Source organism: Sceloporus occidentalis, unplaced genomic scaffold (assembly GCF_023333645.1).
Source record: "Sceloporus occidentalis isolate IW3139 unplaced genomic scaffold, rSceOcc1.0.p SCAF_91, whole genome shotgun sequence".
NCBI classification, from domain to species: Eukaryota; Metazoa; Chordata; class Lepidosauria; order Squamata; family Phrynosomatidae; genus Sceloporus; species Sceloporus occidentalis.
In genome coordinates, this window is record NW_028317071.1 from 2,848,393 (window position 1) to 2,867,359 (window position 18,967).

At 45.8% G+C, this 18,967-nt stretch overlaps 1 protein-coding gene across 5 annotated transcripts in view; it reads right to left on the bottom strand.

Moving 5' to 3' along the window:
- Positions 1–717: 717 nt before the first annotated feature.
- Positions 718–18,967, bottom strand: part of PALM (paralemmin) — a 55,332-nt gene continuing 37,082 nt past the window's right edge. For 3 of the 5 annotated variants that reach the window (XM_089496620.1, XM_089496619.1, XM_089496618.1), the window contains one exon: positions 718–9,278. In XM_089496620.1, the coding sequence (XP_089352746.1) occupies positions 8,692–9,278 (587 nt within the window). In that variant the 3' untranslated portion in view covers positions 718–8,691. Of the gene's footprint in view, positions 9,279–10,984; positions 11,117–18,967 lie in introns of all 5 variants that reach the window. The other 2 variants (XM_089496617.1, XM_089496616.1) reach the window with 1 other exon arrangement.

Sequence of the window (18,967 nt, forward strand, 5' to 3'; positions counted from 1 at the left end):
ATGGAAATGACCCAGAGGGGCAAGGACTCCTGGTTCCTAATCCATGTGCCATTATCTTCCCAGCCACACCATTCATTTGTTTTAACCCCAGAAACCATTTCTTTGAACCCCCCCTCATCATTTTAATCAAGGGGGAGAAGATGTAGCCTTCTGGATGTTGTTGGACTGTGGTTGCCATCAGTGTTGAAAGATCAAGGGGGTTGCAGTCCAATAGGACCTGAAGGGACCAAACAGGTCTTATCCAGACAGTTTAGGTACTGAGTGAGACTGCAGTGGTGACAAACCAGACATGTTCAGTGGTAGCAGGTGGCTGAGATGTCAGCAGGTTGGCTCATCCACTCTGGGTTTCAGTCCAAACTGTAATGGAGCTATATAAAGAGTTGAACCTATTTGGAGGAGAAGGTTCAGCAATCTAGATAACTACGTTTATACTAAAACTCAGAGTAGATCAACTCCAACCATAGAGCCACCGGCAATACTGTCCAGAGCAGGAATGGGACTCATGCAGCCCTCTGGACTCCATCTCTCAGCATTCCTCACCACGGCTTACGGTGGCTTAGGGGGCTTCTGGGATCTGCCCTCTCAACAAGACCTGGAGGGCTGCAGGGCTGCCATCCCTGGAATGGACCAGCCTCAGCATTATTGCACATCAGAAAGGGACAGGTTGCAGAGGCCCTTTAAAGAGATGACATCGATTGGTTTTACAAAAAGGTAGCCTGCATTTTCATTTGTCTTTATTTTTGAGGGGAAGTGTAGAGAAGAATAAAAATAAAACCAAAATAAGAAGAGGAAACCAGAAAGGAACAACTTGATTCCCTCTCTCTCTCTTATCTCTCATTTCTTTTCCAGATGATTCACACCTTTTATTTGCTCTGCTCCAGTATATTACAAACCAACAATAATGAGGAAGAGGAGAAAAGAGGAATTTCAAACAGCTGGATCTGGGATGGAGGATGAAGTATACGAAGGGGATCATCACCACGCTGTACACTCCGGATGAAACCGGAGGTGGGCAGGGAGAGAAAATGGGCAATGGGAGTTTGCTTATCCACAATTAAGTACAACCTGATGGCATCCTTGCTGCTTGGCCTGTGCAAGGCCTGGTGGTTTCCTTCTTGGCAACTGCCTGGGACTCTAGGGGGTATCTGAGTGTGTATCTGAGTGTGCGCATGCACACTTGTTGCTCTTGCCATCTTCTGGCTGGTAGGGAATGGTGGAGTTAAGCTGGAGGCATTGGCAGAAGAAGCAGCTGCTGGTGTGGCTGGTGAAGATGCTCATCCACCACTAATAATCCTATGCACCAACCAACAAAGCCCTTCCTTCTCCCCCTCAAACAAATGTTTCACCTATTATGCAGTCATTTTTACATAGTCCTGATCAATTTTCTCCCATCCCAATTTCCCAGGTGCTTTTAAAACATCCCAGTTTTTCACTCCTCCTCCCACCTTTCCCCTTTTGTCCTCAGCTGCCTTGCATTGCTGCAAATTGCATTCCAAGTGCAAAAGTCGTTTGCACTCCATTCATTCAATGGAGGAGGGAGAGGAGAGGCAGAGTTTACTTTATCCCAAATTCCTGCTGTCTCTCCCAGCTTATCTACTCTTCCTCAGTAATAACATCTGCCATCTTGACCACACTCTGACATCACTTGGCCCCACGTCTCCCTGTTTTCATCTGCAAAACGTTGAAAAGTATGAATGTTCACGTCCAAGAAGCAGCCAGAGATGGCAAAAATGGACAACATTCCCATGTTGCCAGGGAACAAGTGTCCACAGAAGGGTGGCCTTGCCTCTCTTCTGCAATGATGGCACAAAAGAGCAGCCACAATGAACAAATCCTGGCATGGAAGCCCTTAGGATGGTGCCACCTGCAGAGATGTCTGTTTCCAAAATAGCAGGCCAGTTCCAGGCTGGTTTTTTCCTCATGGACCCACCAAGGGCAAGCCTTGGTGATGTTGGAACAACTGGCCTTTTCTGTAGGATTGACGTCTAGGTGGACCACACACTTTGCAAAAGAAATCCCACTCCTCTTCAGTGGAAACTTTGGGGATATCTGTTGCCAACCCCAACAAGTCCAACCTCTGGATTGAAAAATTGGTGGCGGTCAGCCTCTTCCACCTCAGGTCCTGTAGTTTGCTGTTGAGGTTAGAGAAGGTTTGTAAAGAGCAATGGCTTCCTTCCCTAAGGGCAGGGATCCAAACTTCTACAATGCTGGACTTTCAAAGGTTTTCCAAGGCTCTCTCAAACTGGGAGACATTCTCTGCAACACAACTCCTATGCACCAACCAACAAAACCCTTCCTGTTGCCTATTATGCAGTCGTTGTTTTATATATGAGACCCTTGCCTTAGGAGGAACAACCAAGGGAGCTGGGCATGTTTCGCTCAGAGAAGAGAAGACAGAGAGGTGACATGATAGAATAATGGAGAAGAAGGAGGAAGCTTGTTTTCTGCTGCTCTAGAGGACAGGACAAAAGGTAATGGATTCAAATTACAAGGAAAAAAAATTCAATCTAACTTCTTGACTGTAGGAGCCATTCAACAGTGGAATGGACTGCCTTGGGAAGGGATAGACTCTCCATCTTTGGAGGTCTTTAAGCAGAGATTGGGTGGCCTCTTTCAGGAGTCATAAAATCATAGAGCCATAGAATCAGAGTTGGAAGGGATCCCCAGAGGTCATCAGGTCCAGCCCCTGCTCAATGAAGGTTCTCCTTTTGGAAGATGTCCAGAGAAAGAGACCCCATCGCCTCTCTTTGGGTCATTTGTTCCATTGCCCAAACCCACTCTTGCCATCAAGATGTTCCTCCTCATGTTCAAATGAATCTATCCTACCATCAATTTAAGCAGTGGTTGGGTGGGTATCTTTGAGGAGGGTTGTAGTTTTGTGCCCCTACATGGCAGGGGTTTGGACTACAAGACCTTTGGGGGGGGGTCCTTTCCAATTCTATGATTCTATAACCTAGCAAGGCTGATCTCTAAGCAGTGGTCAAACTAAAATTAATTTGGAATATGCCATTCTGGCTCAATGGCAGCCTGGTTCTTTTTCTTTGGTCATGATTTACACACACATACACACACACACACACTTCTTTTTCCTTTTCCTTTCCACCTTTTTTTCTTTTTTTCTTTGGACCATCATTCCTCCTTCCTGCTTTTGTTTGTCGGACACGATACAATAGCAGAAAAGGTGATCTGCGATAAGGATGACCAAAAAAAATTGCTCACAAATGTTGGCATCCTTCATGTAAAAGGATGTCTCAAGACTACTAGTTTAAGGGGGAGGGGACTTTTTTTTTAGGGGGGGAGCAAACAAATACTGAGATTTCACCCGCCCACAAAAAATACCCTAGCTTTACACAGAAAATGTACATTTGTGCAAAAGTACAGTGCTTTCTATGGAAAATCCCATATTTTTTGCACAAACCAATTTCCCCTCCAACAAAAGCTCCAAAAGTGTGACAGTTCAGTCAAAATGTCCCAAATGCGCCAGCCAGGAAGAACCTTGAAAATTCATTGTTCTTCCATGAAAGAATGAAATAAAGCAAAGGTTTCCAGCCCTTGGTTGGAAATATTAATTTACAACCATAGAGATAAGATCTTTTCAATGTCTGCAAAATTTAAACAGACAAAAAATCTTAACCCCCTCCCCCCTTCCCATTTGAAATCCATCAAGATAGGGGCAGGAATGGCAACTCTTGTATGCCTTCCTGCCTGGCTCTGGCCATTGGTCAGACCCCTTGCCAACTGGAAACACACATTGCCAGTCAAATGGCATTACAACAAACAAAGCCTTGCAGTTATTTTATTGCCACTTGCCAGCTTCATGTGGGTTGCACTCACATTCTGTTTTCAAACAGCTTCTCCTGTCCCTAAAATGGCTCAGAGAGGACCAAAAAACATGGTGAGAATGCCCCCCATGTCCCCCCAAGGGGCATTTGGGGGCAAGAAAACGTTCCCCCAAGGCCACTCATGGGACAAACGCAGCCCCCTAGCCTTCCAGAAGTGCCCACTCTGGGCTTAAATCCACGTTTTGAGTGCTATAATCCCACCTGGCCTTCCTCTCCCACCCAGGGCTAAGGAGCTGCTGAGCAAGTTGCTGTTAATGCTGTTGTTGTGTCCCTTCAAGTCGTTTTTGAACCTATCAAGGTTTTTTTTGGGCAAGAATTGTTCATAGTGGGGTTGCCATTGCCTTTCCCTGAGGCTGAGAGAATGTCACCTGGTGGGTTTCTTGGGCGAGTAGGAATTGAATTCTGAGCAAGTTAAGCAGTACCCAAAGGGAAGAGGCAGCTCCCTACACACAAACACACTCACACACCCACATGGGAATGGCTGCACAACCCAACCTGGGGGAAAGGCACAAGATCTAGCAGTTTCATGGAACTTTTTGGGAGGGGAAAGACACCATTAGAGATGGCCTGGCGGTCATTGGTTTTGGATGCTGAAAATCCCAGTTTTAGTTCTCCCATTTGTTATTGTGTGCCTTCGAGTCATTTCTGACTTATGGCGACCCTATGCTGAACCTATCATGGGATTTTCTTGGCAAGGTTTGGCCAGTGAGGGTTTACCACCATTGCCTTCCTCTAAGGCTGAGAGAGTGTGATTTGCCCAAGGCTACCCAGTTTCCCATACTTAAGTGAAAAGAAAACTAAACTGTTTGGTTACTTGCTGGGCCAAAAGTAGAGAAGGAATGGCTCATTGCTCTGTGTTGCAGCCTCCAGTTAAATGTTTCCTATACCTTGGATTGACCATTGACCAGAAGGCAGGTTTCAGGTAGGAAATCAGAAGAAGACTAAAGGATTGGGGAAGGAAGCTATGAAAAAACCAGATAATATCCTGAAGTAAAAGACAGAACTCTGAATACTAAAGTCAGGATCAGCCAGGCCAGAGCATTCCCCCATCCACAAGGAAAGGATGCAAGAGCTGGAGAGGAAAGAAAGCGGATAAAAAATATAAACTAATTCAAATTGTGGTGCTGGAGAAAAATGCCAAGGATACCGAGGGTGGCCAAAAAGACAAACAAATGGGTCCTAGAACAGATCAGGCGTGGAAGCCTAAATGGCTAAACTGTGGCTGTTGTACTTTGGTCACATGAGAAGCCATGACTCCTCTGGAATCCTGTGTCCATTTGTGGGTACCACAATTCAAGAGGGATGCTGCGAAGCTGGAGCATCTCCAGAGGAGGATGACCAAAATATGAAAGGTCTGGAAACTACCAAGCCCAATGAGGAGCGACTTAGGGAGCCAGTTTGTAGAGAGATCTTGTAGCACTTTGAGACTAGCTAAAGAAAGAAGTTGGCAACATGAGCTTTCGTAAACTTAAGTCTACTTCCTCAGGTGCACCCAAGTCTATGAAAGCTCCTGTTGCCAACTTCTTTCTTTAGTCTCAAAGGTGCTACAAGATCCCTCTACATACTGATTCTACAGACAAACACGGCTATGTCTTGAAGTCTATCACTTAGGGAGCCGGGTATGTTTAGCCTGGAGAAGAGGAGGTTAAGTGGGGACATGGTAGCCATGTTTAAATATTTGAAGAGGTGCCATATTGAGGATGGAGCAAGCTTGTTTTCTGATGCTGCAGAGAATAGGACCTGGAGCAGTGGATTCAAACTACAGGAAAAGAGATTCCACTGAAACACTAGGAAGAACTTCCTGACTGTAAGAGCTGTTTGACAGTGGAAGATGCTGGAAGAGAGTGATGGTGTCTCCTTCTTTGGAGGTTTATAGCCAGAGGCTGGATGGCCATCTGTCCCAGGGAGGGCTTGTATAGTGTCTTCTTGCATGGTAGAATGGGGTTGGATTGGATGGTCCTTGGGGATCTCTTCCAACTCTGTGATTCTATGACTCCCCCCAAAAACCAAGAATGCTGGGAAAGGTGGAGGATAGTTGGAAGAGAGGAAGACCACATTTAGATTCCATCAAGGAGGCCATGGTCCTGAATCTGCAGGACCTGAATAGTGCGGTTGAAGACGGGGTTTTGGAGGTATCCTGGGGTCACCATGAATCAGCTGACTGAGGGCAGTTAACAACAACAACCTGCTGGGATAAGACCTACCCAAGGACAGTGATTTTGGACCTTGTGTAACAAGTTAAAAGCTTTTGGGAAACTTTTCTAGAGACATGCAAAGTTCAGGAATGCCAGGTCCATCCTTTCCACTTTTCCCAGGAAGAGAAGTGGAGCCATCGTCTCGGACACTCTATAGATTGGCTGCCAGGAGGACACACACACACACACACACCTCCACACAGAAACGCACACTGCTACCTACACTCCGCATACTAGAAAAGTAAAAATGTGGAAGCAGCTAATGAAATCCACAAAATAAAAAGAGACACGTCTCAGGATGCTAAAAAGATGGCCTTGCATTCTCCCTGGGACTTCAGTCTCCGTAGATGGCCTTATGCATATGCAGAATCACACTGAGTTCTTTCACATTGCCCAGGGCTTCGTTGCATTTCTGCTATGCAGCCACAGATTCACAGACTGTGACCGAGGATGTAGGCCATGGTCTTTATTTACTTTAAAAAAAAACAAACCCAAAGATTGTATGTATTTGTTTTTTTAGCATCCTCAAACATGTCTCTTTTTTCTTTTAGGATACAAAGGTCTCTGCAGGCTTTCAGTCTTGTCCAAGAGAAATCCCAACCAACTGAGAAAAAAAGGGAGTCATGCAACAGCCTTGAACAGATTTGTGTTTCAAGGAATGTTACTCAAATGGGGAAAATGTAGAAAGGGAAACTGTGGGAGAGGTTGGTGAGGGTAGGCAGGGAATTGCTTGCTGAGCATCTGATGTTGTCGTGACCACTTTTGTGAAGACATGAGGATGGGAGATGTGTTTGATGGTGAGCTGCCATCTTAGCTAATGTTGTTGTGTGCCTTCGAGTCATTTCCAACTTCTGGCAACCCTAAGGCGATGTGATCATGGGCATTTCTAGGCAAGATTTGTTCAGAGGGAATTGGCCTTCCTCTAAAGCTGAGAGAGTATGATTTGCCCATGGTCCCCCTGTGTGTTCCTTGAGGACCCAGTGGGATTCCAACACTCAAACCACTACACCACACTGCTCAACCCTCCCCCAAGGTTTTCGTGACCGGACTTCTTGCAGTGGGAGTTGCCTTTGTATTCCTCTGCAGCTGAGAAAATGTGACTTGCCCAGGGTCACCCAGTGGGCATCTGTGGCCGAACAGAGATTCGAACCCTTGTCTCTCAGAGGAATCCTAGTCCAACACTCAAACTATTACACAACACTTTAGCTCCAGTGCAGTTGTCCTTTCTGTGGGAGTCAATTTTCCCTCATGGCTGGGAGCTGCCCCTTTCTGCTCCTGTGATCTATTCCATCCTGCCTCTTTTCCTTACTGCTGTTCTTTCATTCCCTCCCTCTGTCTTCCATCCAGGGTTTTGGCGGCTTATTCATCCTGTACCAACCTTGCACCCAGTGTCTTCTTCACTTTGGACCCCTGGTCACTTACATTCTTCCTGACCTGCAACACGACTCTTTCTCTTCTACTTCCATTTCATGGCAAAGAAGCGTATTTTTCAAAAACATCTCCAGGTATGGGCCAAAAGGTGCACACTGAATTTTCAACGGCCTGATCAATTCTCCATATTATAATTGGAGAGGTGACCAACAACATGTTTTTAAATGGGTGGGTGGGTAGGCGAGAGACAAGTATCTGAGTAGCTTTGTTGTAGCTTTCAACCTCACCACCTCATTGAGACAGCTGGATTGTGGCAGAGAAGTCCTCTCAGAGGCATTTTGGTGATGAAGATTGGTTTCCAGAATCTGGGCGCATTGGGATGTATCCAGAAAACAGGTGGAGAGATGGGTTAAAAACTGTTTGTGACTTCAGGCCCATCTCAGTCCCTCTGTTAAGCAGAAATCTCATTAGTGGTATTCTTGAAGAACTCTTTAGATCAAGTTCTTGAAGGACCTAATAGATCTTGTAGGCCAGTGGGGCCAAGAGCTCTCCAACCTTTGGACAAACTCAAGCTTCCTTCCTTCCTTCCTTCCTTCCTTCCTTCCTTCCTTCCTTCCTTCCTTCCTGCCCTCTTTCCTTCCCTCTTTCCTACCTCCCTCCATCCCTCCCTACCTTGCTTCCTTCCTCCCTCCATTTTTACTTCTCTAGATGTTCTCCTCAAGGAAAGGCTAGTTCTCCTGACAAAATTGGGGCCAATTGCAAGGATGAGGAAACATACCTCTCCATTTTGACTATGTAGTTCTCTCTTTCTCTCTCTTTCACTCTTTCTCTCTCTTAAAATGAAGTGGGCCTTGAAGAATCTTTGACCATAAAAGTGTCCTGATGAGTCTTGCCCCAGAGACCAGATATGAATCATAGAAGAGGGCCACAGTGTCTAACAAATACAGTATTTTGCATGTCTTCCATTCATGAACACAAAAAAGGAGATAAGGATATCAAAGCCAGGCAGGAGGAAACCAGAGGCTGGCAGCTTGGCATCGTTTTAGATCTTATGCATTTTTCCACCTGTGCGGAACTTCTATTCTTCCTTAGAATGAGAGAGAGAGAGAAAGAATGAGAGATGGGGTGCATTTGTGGGTAGGGTGGGAGGAGTGTGGGTCCTTAAGTAAAAATAAGAACACTTTAAAACCTAGGAGTTTGTAGAACACAGGAAGTAACCCAAAAGGCGGCATTGAGGGTTCAAGGTGGGAATGGCGGGGCAAAAGACAGTTCCGGGGGATCTCTTACATCACCGAACAACATTTGCAGTGCTGTTTCTTCGTCTCAAGATCTTGCTCGGTGCCTTTGGGCTCAGTGTCGTTGGCCGGTGGCTGATTCTCCCTGGCCTGATTCTCCTTCTTCTGTGGGATGGCTGTCACCGGTTCCACCGCGCTGCCGTTGGGTGGTGCTTGGTTCTTTCCCGTGGAATCTGCTGCCAGCTTGTTCTCAGCATCGCCGATCACCACTAGCTCTGCTTTGATTGTTCCCTCGAGGCCCAGAACCTTTTTGGTCTCGTTCTCGTCTTCCACGTTCTGGTAGCCCATGAAGATCATAGTGACCGGTTGCTCTTTGCTGGGTTCCGGACCTTCCCCAGAAGCCAATAACTTTGGACTCTCTACTGGTTTGGCCTGGACGCCTGTGATTTCTTTCCGGGGTGTGACCTTCTGGCTTGCCGGGTGGCTTCGGGCTTCTTCTAGGTCCTTGACCTTCTCAGAGACTTCACTCAGGGTCACTTCATCAGCTTTGTGGAGGAGCTCGTCCACCTCTGAGGAGCTGAGTTGGTGGAGGCCGTTCTCCAGAGCCCCATCCTTGGCTCGGATGGCATGGACCACTGTAGGGGAAGACAAGAGACAGTGCATGGTGAGGACTAGGATCATGACCATACTGTGGGCTTTAGGATTGCATAAACAGAGAAGCTTCAAGGTTTCCCCTTGCCCAAGACCCTCCACATTCACCCTACTCCCAAGAGTATTCCTAAGACTACAGCTAGGGCAGCCACACAGAAAAGAAGAAGGTTGTACAACAGTACAGGAGTCCCACTGTCTTTTTCATGTGGCTGTTCCACTTATAATCCATATGGATGTTCTCCTTGGTGGGGCTGGATAATTTTGCCAGATCCTGACTCTGCAGTTTTCAGGGTTCACCTCCAGGTGCGAATTGCCCTGTCTTAGGAGATCCAACTCCAGGCAAGCAGAAAGAGCTGAGTGCAAATCTCCAGCTCCCTTAGGAGGGCAATAGCTTGCTATTATTTGCAAGGCTCCACTGATTGGTTGCTACAACCTGGAGGGTGTCTCCAGGGTGTCTGTGTATTTACTTCCTTCCTTCCCACTTGTTGTGGTGCCTGGACTCACCTTCCACTCTGCTCTCCATCCACCTTTTGGCTAGAACCAATGAGGCTACATTAAAGATCCTGATCCCATCTCCCTAAAATTTTCACCTCAATCTGATCCCAGCACTTGGTATTCCCAGTATGTGTCTGTGAATTGTCAGGGGAGTCTATGGGTCTACTGGGTTTTGGGGGGACTCAAGCAGAGATGAGTATCAGATTCAATGTCTGCAGTTTTCTAGCCCTAAAAATTAATTTTTTATTCTTTTTTTATTTATTTGAAAACATCACATCTTACCAATTTTCACTTCAACTCCACGAAACTAGATAAATGTAAATACATTTAGGCTGTGTGCATATGATATTGCTAGCTATAATTTTAATTTTTCTCATTGGTTTACGTCACAACTCTTGCCATTCCCTTCAGTGATATACGGGAATTGCGATTTACGAGTAATGTAAATACAAAAAACACGACTAAGGATCCTGTACGATGTGATATGGGAGGAGGTCAGTAAAGGGGTTGGCACCATGAGTTATTGCACCGGGTGATGCTAACCTTAGTGGCGCCATTGCTACGAGCAATTGTTCATGGTCACAACTGTAACGTGTGTAGGCTGATTCGGAAGGGACAATTCAGCTTTTCAAGAGAAGGAGTCTCCTTCCTTGGAGGTCTTTAAGCAAAGGCTGGATGGCCATCTGTCGGGGATGCTTTGATTTGGATTTCCTGCATGGCAGGGGGTTGGACTGGATGGCCCTTGTGGTCTCTTCCAACTCTATGATTGTAAGGCGGCCCACTCCCACCTGCATATCTTCCAACATTTCACAACTGTATGGCCAAACAACATCGGAGTGTAGCCAAGATGGTAAAAGGTATTCATTAGGAAGAGCAAACAAACTAGGAGAGCCTTCAGCAGTTTGCTTTTGCCTGAACCAACTGGGAAAAGCAAGATTCTGCCACCTCCTCTCCTCTCCTCCTGATGTGTTGAGTACAAACAACTTTTGCATTTTGAACTCAGTTTGCAGCAGGGGACAAAGGGGGAGGAGAGAGAGAAACCAGGACATTTTAAAAGCAGTTGGAAAAGTGGGATAGCAGAGGATTAGTTGGGATTCTCCCTGCAAATTGGGCAGCTGTGGCAAAGGTCCCCAAGACCCAGCTGAGCTCCTGGAGCCCCTGAGACCCTAGACTTTGGGGTATGGATGGAGCATACCTTTCATCTCGTCCTCGTACACTTTGACCCCCTGAACTGAGTGGTCTTTGGGAAGTCTAGTGGTGCTGGATAGGACCTTTGTCTCCCCCGTGACTTTGTCCTTCTCCACAGTGATCTCCACAGAGTACATAGCTGGGAGACAAACAGGGACAGTCAGCACCAAGACCTAAAACTCCCACTGCCTCCCTGGCGCATCTGCTGTCTGTGCGCCATCCATGTGCCCCAAACCCAAGCTCGGAAGTGAAGCGGTTTGGTGCCAGCAGAGCGGGGAGGGAAGAGGCAGGAACTGAAGCCATGGGGGGATGCTGTGGTAGTGCCCACGAGGCAAGCTCTGCAATATTAGAAGCGCAAAGTGCAAGAGGTTTGCCAGGCAAGAAACTACAAGGAAACATTATCTTCTACATCACAAAGCACCAGCGGCTGCAGAGTCCCTTTCCTGAATTCTTGACACATCCACACAACACAAGTGTGCCTTCAAGTGGTTTCCGACTCATGATGACCCATCCCACCTAAATGTTAGGAAGAACTTTAAGAGAGGCTCGGCAGTAGAACGGACTCCCTTGGAGAGTGGTGGAGCCTCCTCCTTTGGAGATCTTTAAACAGAGATGGACACCTCACAGGATTGCTATAGTTCTGGGTTCCTACCAGGTGGAGGGTTGAACTAGGTGGCCCTTTGTGGTCTCTTCCAACTCTGTGATTCTACTTTCTGATCTTAAGAGCTGTTTGACAGTGGGATACACTGCCACAGTGGACTCTCCTCCTGTGATGGTCTTCAAACCAAGGCTGGATGGCCATCTGTAAGAAGTAGTTTAGTTGTGTTTCCCTGAGTGGCAGGAAGCTGGTTCCTTCCAACATGTTTCAATGAATCTGTAATATTTTTTTTTAAAAAAAGAAACTATCTGAATAATATATTATTCAATCTGATTAGACAAAGGCGTTTATCACACTGAGGTTATTGGAGCTAAGATCAGGGGTGAGTGCGGGTCGAACGATGCAAATTGATGTTATAACGCTGTGTATTTTCACACCTGGTTCCTTTCAATGGGAACTGTTTGTGTGGTGCTTCTGCAGGGCTTCTGAACTGAATCCTTACTGGCTCCTCATTTTGGTGAGTTTGCTAAATAAGTGTATTGACGGGATTTGCATTGAGGCTTGGTTTGAACTCATTGCGGATTGGTCTGGTGTGGAATTCCAATTTGCTTGTGCTCTTGAACACCACTGCAAAACCCCTGGGTTGCAAATTTCTCATGATGCCGTGCTGCATTTTTGCCCCATTTGTTTCCAGTGCTCCCCCCTGAATGAATGCATTCACATTTTAACGTGAACAGGAGACATGCTGGTGAGGGGGGGAGATCGGGGGGGGGGGGAGAGAGAGAAAGGGAAAGGGAAAAGAGGGGGCAAAGAGAGAGAGTGGGGTTAGTAAAGTTTCTAAAGGACTCTTTGGGGGTGGGGGGGGGCAGGACGTCCTCCAAAGTGGGGCCAAGGTGGAGGCAAGATTTACTTCCAAGTAGAACTGCAGTTTCTACACTGGTTATTTTTGCAGTGAAAGAAATTTAATAATAATAATAATTATTATTATTATTATTATTATTATTATTTCACTGCAAAATAATAATAAAAATAACAACAACAACAATAATTTTGCCAGTGGGTGATACATTTAGATGAAGCAGAGGGCATTTAGAGATAGGTGACATTCCCTATCATTCATGTGAGGCTAGGGATGGCGGGTAGATCCAGCCCAGGATTTCCTCTGCCCCATCCCGGATTCGCCCCTTTTCACTTGCTGCCCCTCACTCCTGGAACCTTCTTCCCCCACAAGCAAGAGCCATCACTTCTTTAACTAGCTTCAAAATGGAGTTGAAAACCATCCTGTTCAGAGAAGCCTTCCCAGGCATTGCATAATTGTCCCTTACTATTTGATATTCTTTTGGTGCCTGTTTATCAACCATTTCCTGGATTGCTATGTACTGTATATGTATTATCCTACCTGAGAGTATGTATTTTCCCTCCAGTCCATCTGCCTTGGTCCAGGCCTCAGAGGTAGAGAGGAACTGCTGGACCTCTTACCCTTTCCCTCCACCACTCCCTTCTCCTTTTGTGTCATGTCTTTTTAGATTGTAAGCCCGAGGGCAAGTAACCGTCTAATTAAAAAGATTGTTTGTACAGTGCTGTGTAAATTTACAGCGCTTCATAAATAAAGGTTAAGAAGAAGAAGAAGAAGAAGAAGAAGAAGAAGAAGAAGAAGAAGAAGAAGAAGAAGACAGATCTGAAGAGAAAGAAACAGGAGGCTGGACGCAGAGATGGCACTCCCAGAATTCCATAGCCTCGAGCCAAGGACCCCACAACAAACTCCAACTCCCATAGTAATAATTATTATTATTTATTATTATTTTTAAAATAATAATAATAATATTTTTAAATAATATTAATAATAATTTAAGTTATTAGTTTGCTGAGGCACCAGAACACTCTAGCAGAGAAGGCTCAACGTCTCAGGACACTGCAGTTCCCAGAATTCCATAGCACTGAGCCAGGACAGTTAGAGGAGATTATCACACTGCGTTCTGAGACCGTTCTCATCACGTGATGAGAACGGAACGCATTTGAGTATACCGCACGTATGTGTTCCAATCAGGTTCTCAGAACGTTTAAATGTGTTCCAAATGTGTTCCAGGAGGGTACAGATATGAATGTGTTCCCAGAGAGCTGAAACGTGATGAGAACGTTCCAACAGAGGTATGTGCGATATTCTTATCTGTTCTCAAATCCGTTCTCTCATTCCTCCGTCTCCTGATTAGCTGAAAGAATGACAGGCAGGGAGACAGGGAGGCAGGCAGGCGAGCGACTGCAGTGAGTGAAGGTGTGTGTGTGTGTGAGGGGGGAAAGAAGGAGGGAGGGAAGGGAGGAAAGTTGGGACAAGTGAGAGAAGAGGAAAGAAGGGAAAGAGAGAGAAAGAGAGAGGGAAATAGGGGGGCCAGAGCAGAGAGCAAGAGGGAGAGGGTCTGGCTGCTTCTGCGGGGGCCTCTAGTGTCATGTCCAGCGGGAGTCCTGTGCTGGCAGCCTGCAGGAGGCAAGGATGGCAGGGATGCCCAGGACCTTCTCCTCCTTCCCTCCAGGAAGGAACCCACAAAAGCTCCTCTGTTTGGAGCAACACACAAAAGCAAGCAAACAACTCCCAGAATTCCATAGCAAAGAGCCAGACAAGAATTAAAGCGGGGAGGGAAGCTCACAGGCCCCACCTGGAATATTGTGTCCAGTTCTGGGCACCACAATTCAAAAAGGAGCGTGTCCAAAGGAGGGCGACTAAAATGGTGAAAGGTCTGGAAACCATGCCCTACAAGGAACGACTTAGGGAGCTGAGGATGTTTAGCCTGGAGAAGAGAAGATTAAGAGGTGATATGATAGCCCTGTTTAAATATTTGAAGGGATGTCACATTGATGAGGGAGCAAGCTTGTTTTCTGCTGCTCCAGAGACTAGGACCCGGAGCAATGGATGCAAGCTCCAGGAAAAGAGATCCCACTTCAATATTAGGAGGAACTTCCTGAGAGTAAGGGCTGTTCGACAGTGGAACACACTCTTTCCTCAGAGTGTAGTGGAGTCTCCTTCCTTGGAGGTCTTTAAGCAGAGGCTGGATGGCCATCTGTTGGGGATGCTTTGATTGTGATTTCCTGCATGGCAGAATGGGGTTGGATTGGATGGCCCTTGTGGTCTCTTCCAACTCTATGATTCTATGATTCTATGAAGGCACACATTATATGCGCACACACACAGGAGGCAAAAGGGTGACAAGCAGCCAAAATGGGGAATTGGAATGACAGCAGAGGACTCTTCTTTTCTAACCGGTTTAAAGAGCTGCTATGGCTGCCGGGGCTCTGCCATTGGCCCAGTCCCTCCCTGGCAACTTGCCTTCCTTCGGCTTGAAGAGACCTGCATGGAGCTCCTCCTTCTTCCCAGCCTTGCAAAGGAGGTTTGGGATGTAACTTGCAAGGCTCATCTCTTCCCATTTCTCTTTCTCCCTGCCTTCCTCCCGATCCCTCCTTCTTTCCTCCCTTCCCTCCCTCCTCCTTTCCCCCCTCTCTCTCACACACACACCCCTTCCCTCACTGCAGTCGCTCGCCTGCCTGCTTCCCTGCCTCCCTGCCTGTCATTCTTTCAGCCAATCAGGAGACGGAGGCGGCCTTGGTGGAATATGTTCTCGGAACGGTTTCAGGAATCGCTGTGCGGTAAAATGCAGTTCTGATCACGTTCTGATCACGTTCTAGTTTACTAATGCAGTAATATCTGTTCCAGGAACGTTCTCATCACGTGATGATACGGAACGTTCTCAGAACGCAGTGCGATAATCTCCATAGTGAAGTCAAACCGGATTATTTCCTAATGCAGATGCAGAGGAAAGGGATTTCAATCCAGATTATAGATGTGAAGGAAGTGAAATAGGAGGCTGGAGGCAGAGATGGTACTCCCAGAATTCCATAGCCTCGAGCCAAGGACCCCACAACAAACTCCAACTCCCATAATAATAATAATAATAATTTATTATTTTAAAATAATAATAATATTTTTAAAAATAATATTAATAATAATAATAATTTAAGTTATTAGTTTGCTGAGGCACCAGAGCTCTCTGGCAGAGAAGGCTCAATGTCTCAGGACACTACAGTTCCAAGAATTTCATAGCACTGAGCCAGGACAGTTAAACTGGAGTTAAACCAGATTATCTCCCCAGGGTGGATGCAACCTAAGAGAAGGCAACGGCCTACAAAGGGAAGGAGAGATGTAGATGGAATAGATGAGGAGAATAACAAGAGGATAGATGTAGATGTGGATGAAATGGATGGGGGCTCTGACACGGAGGACCCTTTGTTTTTGGCTGCCAGGGATGGGAAACTAGAAGGGAGGAAGAAAGGTGCAGCTGTCATTCCCGTGAAAGTGGAGCCAGGCTCCCTTCTTCACCCCAGAAGTGCAAAGATTCAGGATGCCTTCAGGGCCCCACTGAGCATGCGCAAGGGTCCCTATTCGAACCGTTGAATCCCCCATGGTATGCACCGGTGTGGAAATACAATGTGCACTCACTCCGCTTTGCCTGAATCCGCATCATGTGACTTCCTTGGATTCTATTCCCCCTCGATTCGGAAGGGCAACGGACGGGCAACCAGGTGTGATAAAACAGTCACGTTATAATGTTAATTTGCATCGTTCGACCCGCACTTACCCCTGATCTTAGCTCCAATAATCTCAGTGTGATAAACGCCTAAGGCTGCATACGCACTGCAGAAACAGTGCAGATTGACCTTGCTTTAACTGCCACGGCTCCGTGCTGTAGAATTCTGGGATCTGTAGTTTGGTGAGCTATTTAGCCACCTCTGTCAGTGAGCCCTGGGGCCCAAACAAATTACAAATCCCAGGATTCCATAGCCCTGATGGAGCCTCAAGTTGCAGCATCAGTTAATGGCCAGGGAGTTAATCAGTGGTATAGTCCATGTGTATGTTTACTTGGAAGTAAGACCCACTAATATCTATGGGACTTCCTCCCTAGTAAGTGTGCTTCATTTGGGGATCTATTTTTACTTCATTGACTAACAGCCCTGTTGTAGCTGTACAAACGCCCACACGCTGCAACACACACATCCATCAAAGGGGAGCAGATTCACAGTGCCATGCTCCGCACGGCCTCAAAGCCTGAGGCCTGGAAAGGAATCGATCCGAACAGTTCCTAAAAAGGGTTTGGAGCATGTCGCTGCTGCTGTCCCCCGTTGTGGCTAATGCTTAACCCCAGCTGGTCCAAATGAGTGACCCGGGGCATTTGCAAGGCTGAGTTGTCCAGAGCATAATCTGCCTTATGACCTTGGGAGTCAGCTGGGGGGGGGGGGATAGGAAAAATACACCTTGGCATTTCAGCCTCTGCAAGGACTGGATTTTGCAGTTGCAAAATGCAATCTTCGAGAACAGTCTTGCAGCCGAGTCGGAAAAGGGGTGAGATGAATCAAGGGTGGCTTAAGATACCAAAGAAGAAGGTGTAAGAAACAACAGCTGGCATTTGCAGGAATGGATTTGTAACCAGAGTTGTGAATCTAACTAATCCATATTCATTAAGACAGCGTTGTCTTCCTGTAAGATTATATAAAGTCACCCCCAGCCCATCTTAACAGCCAGCAGTTGGATCAGGCTGGAAAGAATGGCAAAAAATATTTGCCGCACCACATGCTTACACCTAAATAAGTCCTCTCTCTTGGCCCGACTCTCCAAATGCACTTTAAGAGCCAGTCATTACATTGCATTGTGTAAGTAAATAAAAATTGGGCAAAAGAGATCTTTTTCAGCTGGTAATTAGGATGCAAAGAGGAGGATGTTTCCAAACCCTGGTTCCCGCCAGGGAGCAAGGCTGAGACAATCCGAAGCAGGAGCCCTGCTGCAAATCCTGGGCGGCATCCGCACTGCCGAAATAATAGAGTTGGGCACCGCTCGGATTTGTAGTCTATGGCAGCACCAGAGCTCTCCAGAAGAGAAGGCTTAAAACTACAAATCCTAGAATTCACTGAGGATGCAGAAATAATGCAGTGAAATAATGTAATCCCTGTAAATTTCAGGCTAACCTATTTACCTGCAATATGGTCTTCCTTTTTTCCACCTGCCTTACCAAGCATCATTTTTTCAATGGAATCATGTCATGATATCCCCAAAGTATGACAGAGCCTCCATTTTTGGTCATTTTTGGCTTCTAGGAAGAGTTCCGGCTTGACTTGCTCTCAGTCCTATTTATATGTCTTTCTGCCCATCCACAGTATTCGTTGAACTCTCATCCACATTTCAAATTTAGATGCTTTTCTTCCTATCTGCTTTCTTCACTGTCCAGCTCTCGAATCCGTACATGGTAATGGGGAATACAATGGTTTGGACAATTCTAACATCAGTATTCAATAATATACCTTCACACTTCAGGATCTTGTCTAGTTCTTTCATGGCTGCCCTTCCGAGTCCTCGTCTTCTTCTGTTTCTTTACCGCAGTCTCCATTCTGGTTTAAGACTGAGCCAAGAGATGGCAAATCTTTATTTCAGTCTCTTTTTAAAACCACTTTGAAGCCACTGTAAATCATCTGTGCTCATTATTATTGTTTTCTTAATGTTCCGCTGTAACCTTGCCTTTGTACTTTCTTCCTTGACTTTCAGAAATAGTTGTTCCAATCCTCTGCGACTTTTTGCTAGTAGCACAGTGTCATCTGCATGACTTAAATTATCTTATCGGTAATCCTGACCAATAAGACAGTAAATCAGTTCTCGAATTCCATTCATTCCATGGGTCTTGTCTTGTTAGGACTACAAATAGGATTCAGGCTGCCGTGAACCACCATAGTTTGTTAACATGCTTTTTTCAGACCTAAGTTACAGTCTAGAATTTGGACACATTACCTTTTTTTAAAACTACAACTCTCAGATTTTCTCCAATCAATGTGGGTATTGGCTGAGAAATTGTAGCTCAAATATGTGATGTGTCAAAGTGTAAATTAGAAGTCATTACACGTGGTGGTTTAAAGTTTCCACATAGTTTTGCAATTGAAATATAAGAAATATAAGAATGAAGAATTGCAGAAGATTTTGAAATGAGAATAATGGAATACAAATCTATATCATTCCAGATTTCCTAGTTTGCCTCCAGAAGTTGGAATCAATCCCCTGAGTAAATCATACCATCTTAAATTTTCGGTTAGATTTTGCAATTAGTCTAAAATAACAAATGGATCCATCTAACGCACCAGTTTGGTCTGCAAAATTGAAACGAAACAATGCAAACCTATTAATTTGAAAGTCCAAATAAAATCCTGCCATGAGCACTGCTTACTTTCTTTAAAAATAAAAGATGTCCAAAGTGGCTTAGGATGCACTGCAGAAATGAAGCGCTTGGACACCACTTTAAGTGCCATTGATCCATCCCATTGAATCTTTGGATTTGTAGTTTGGCAATTTCTGTGCAGGCAGACTAC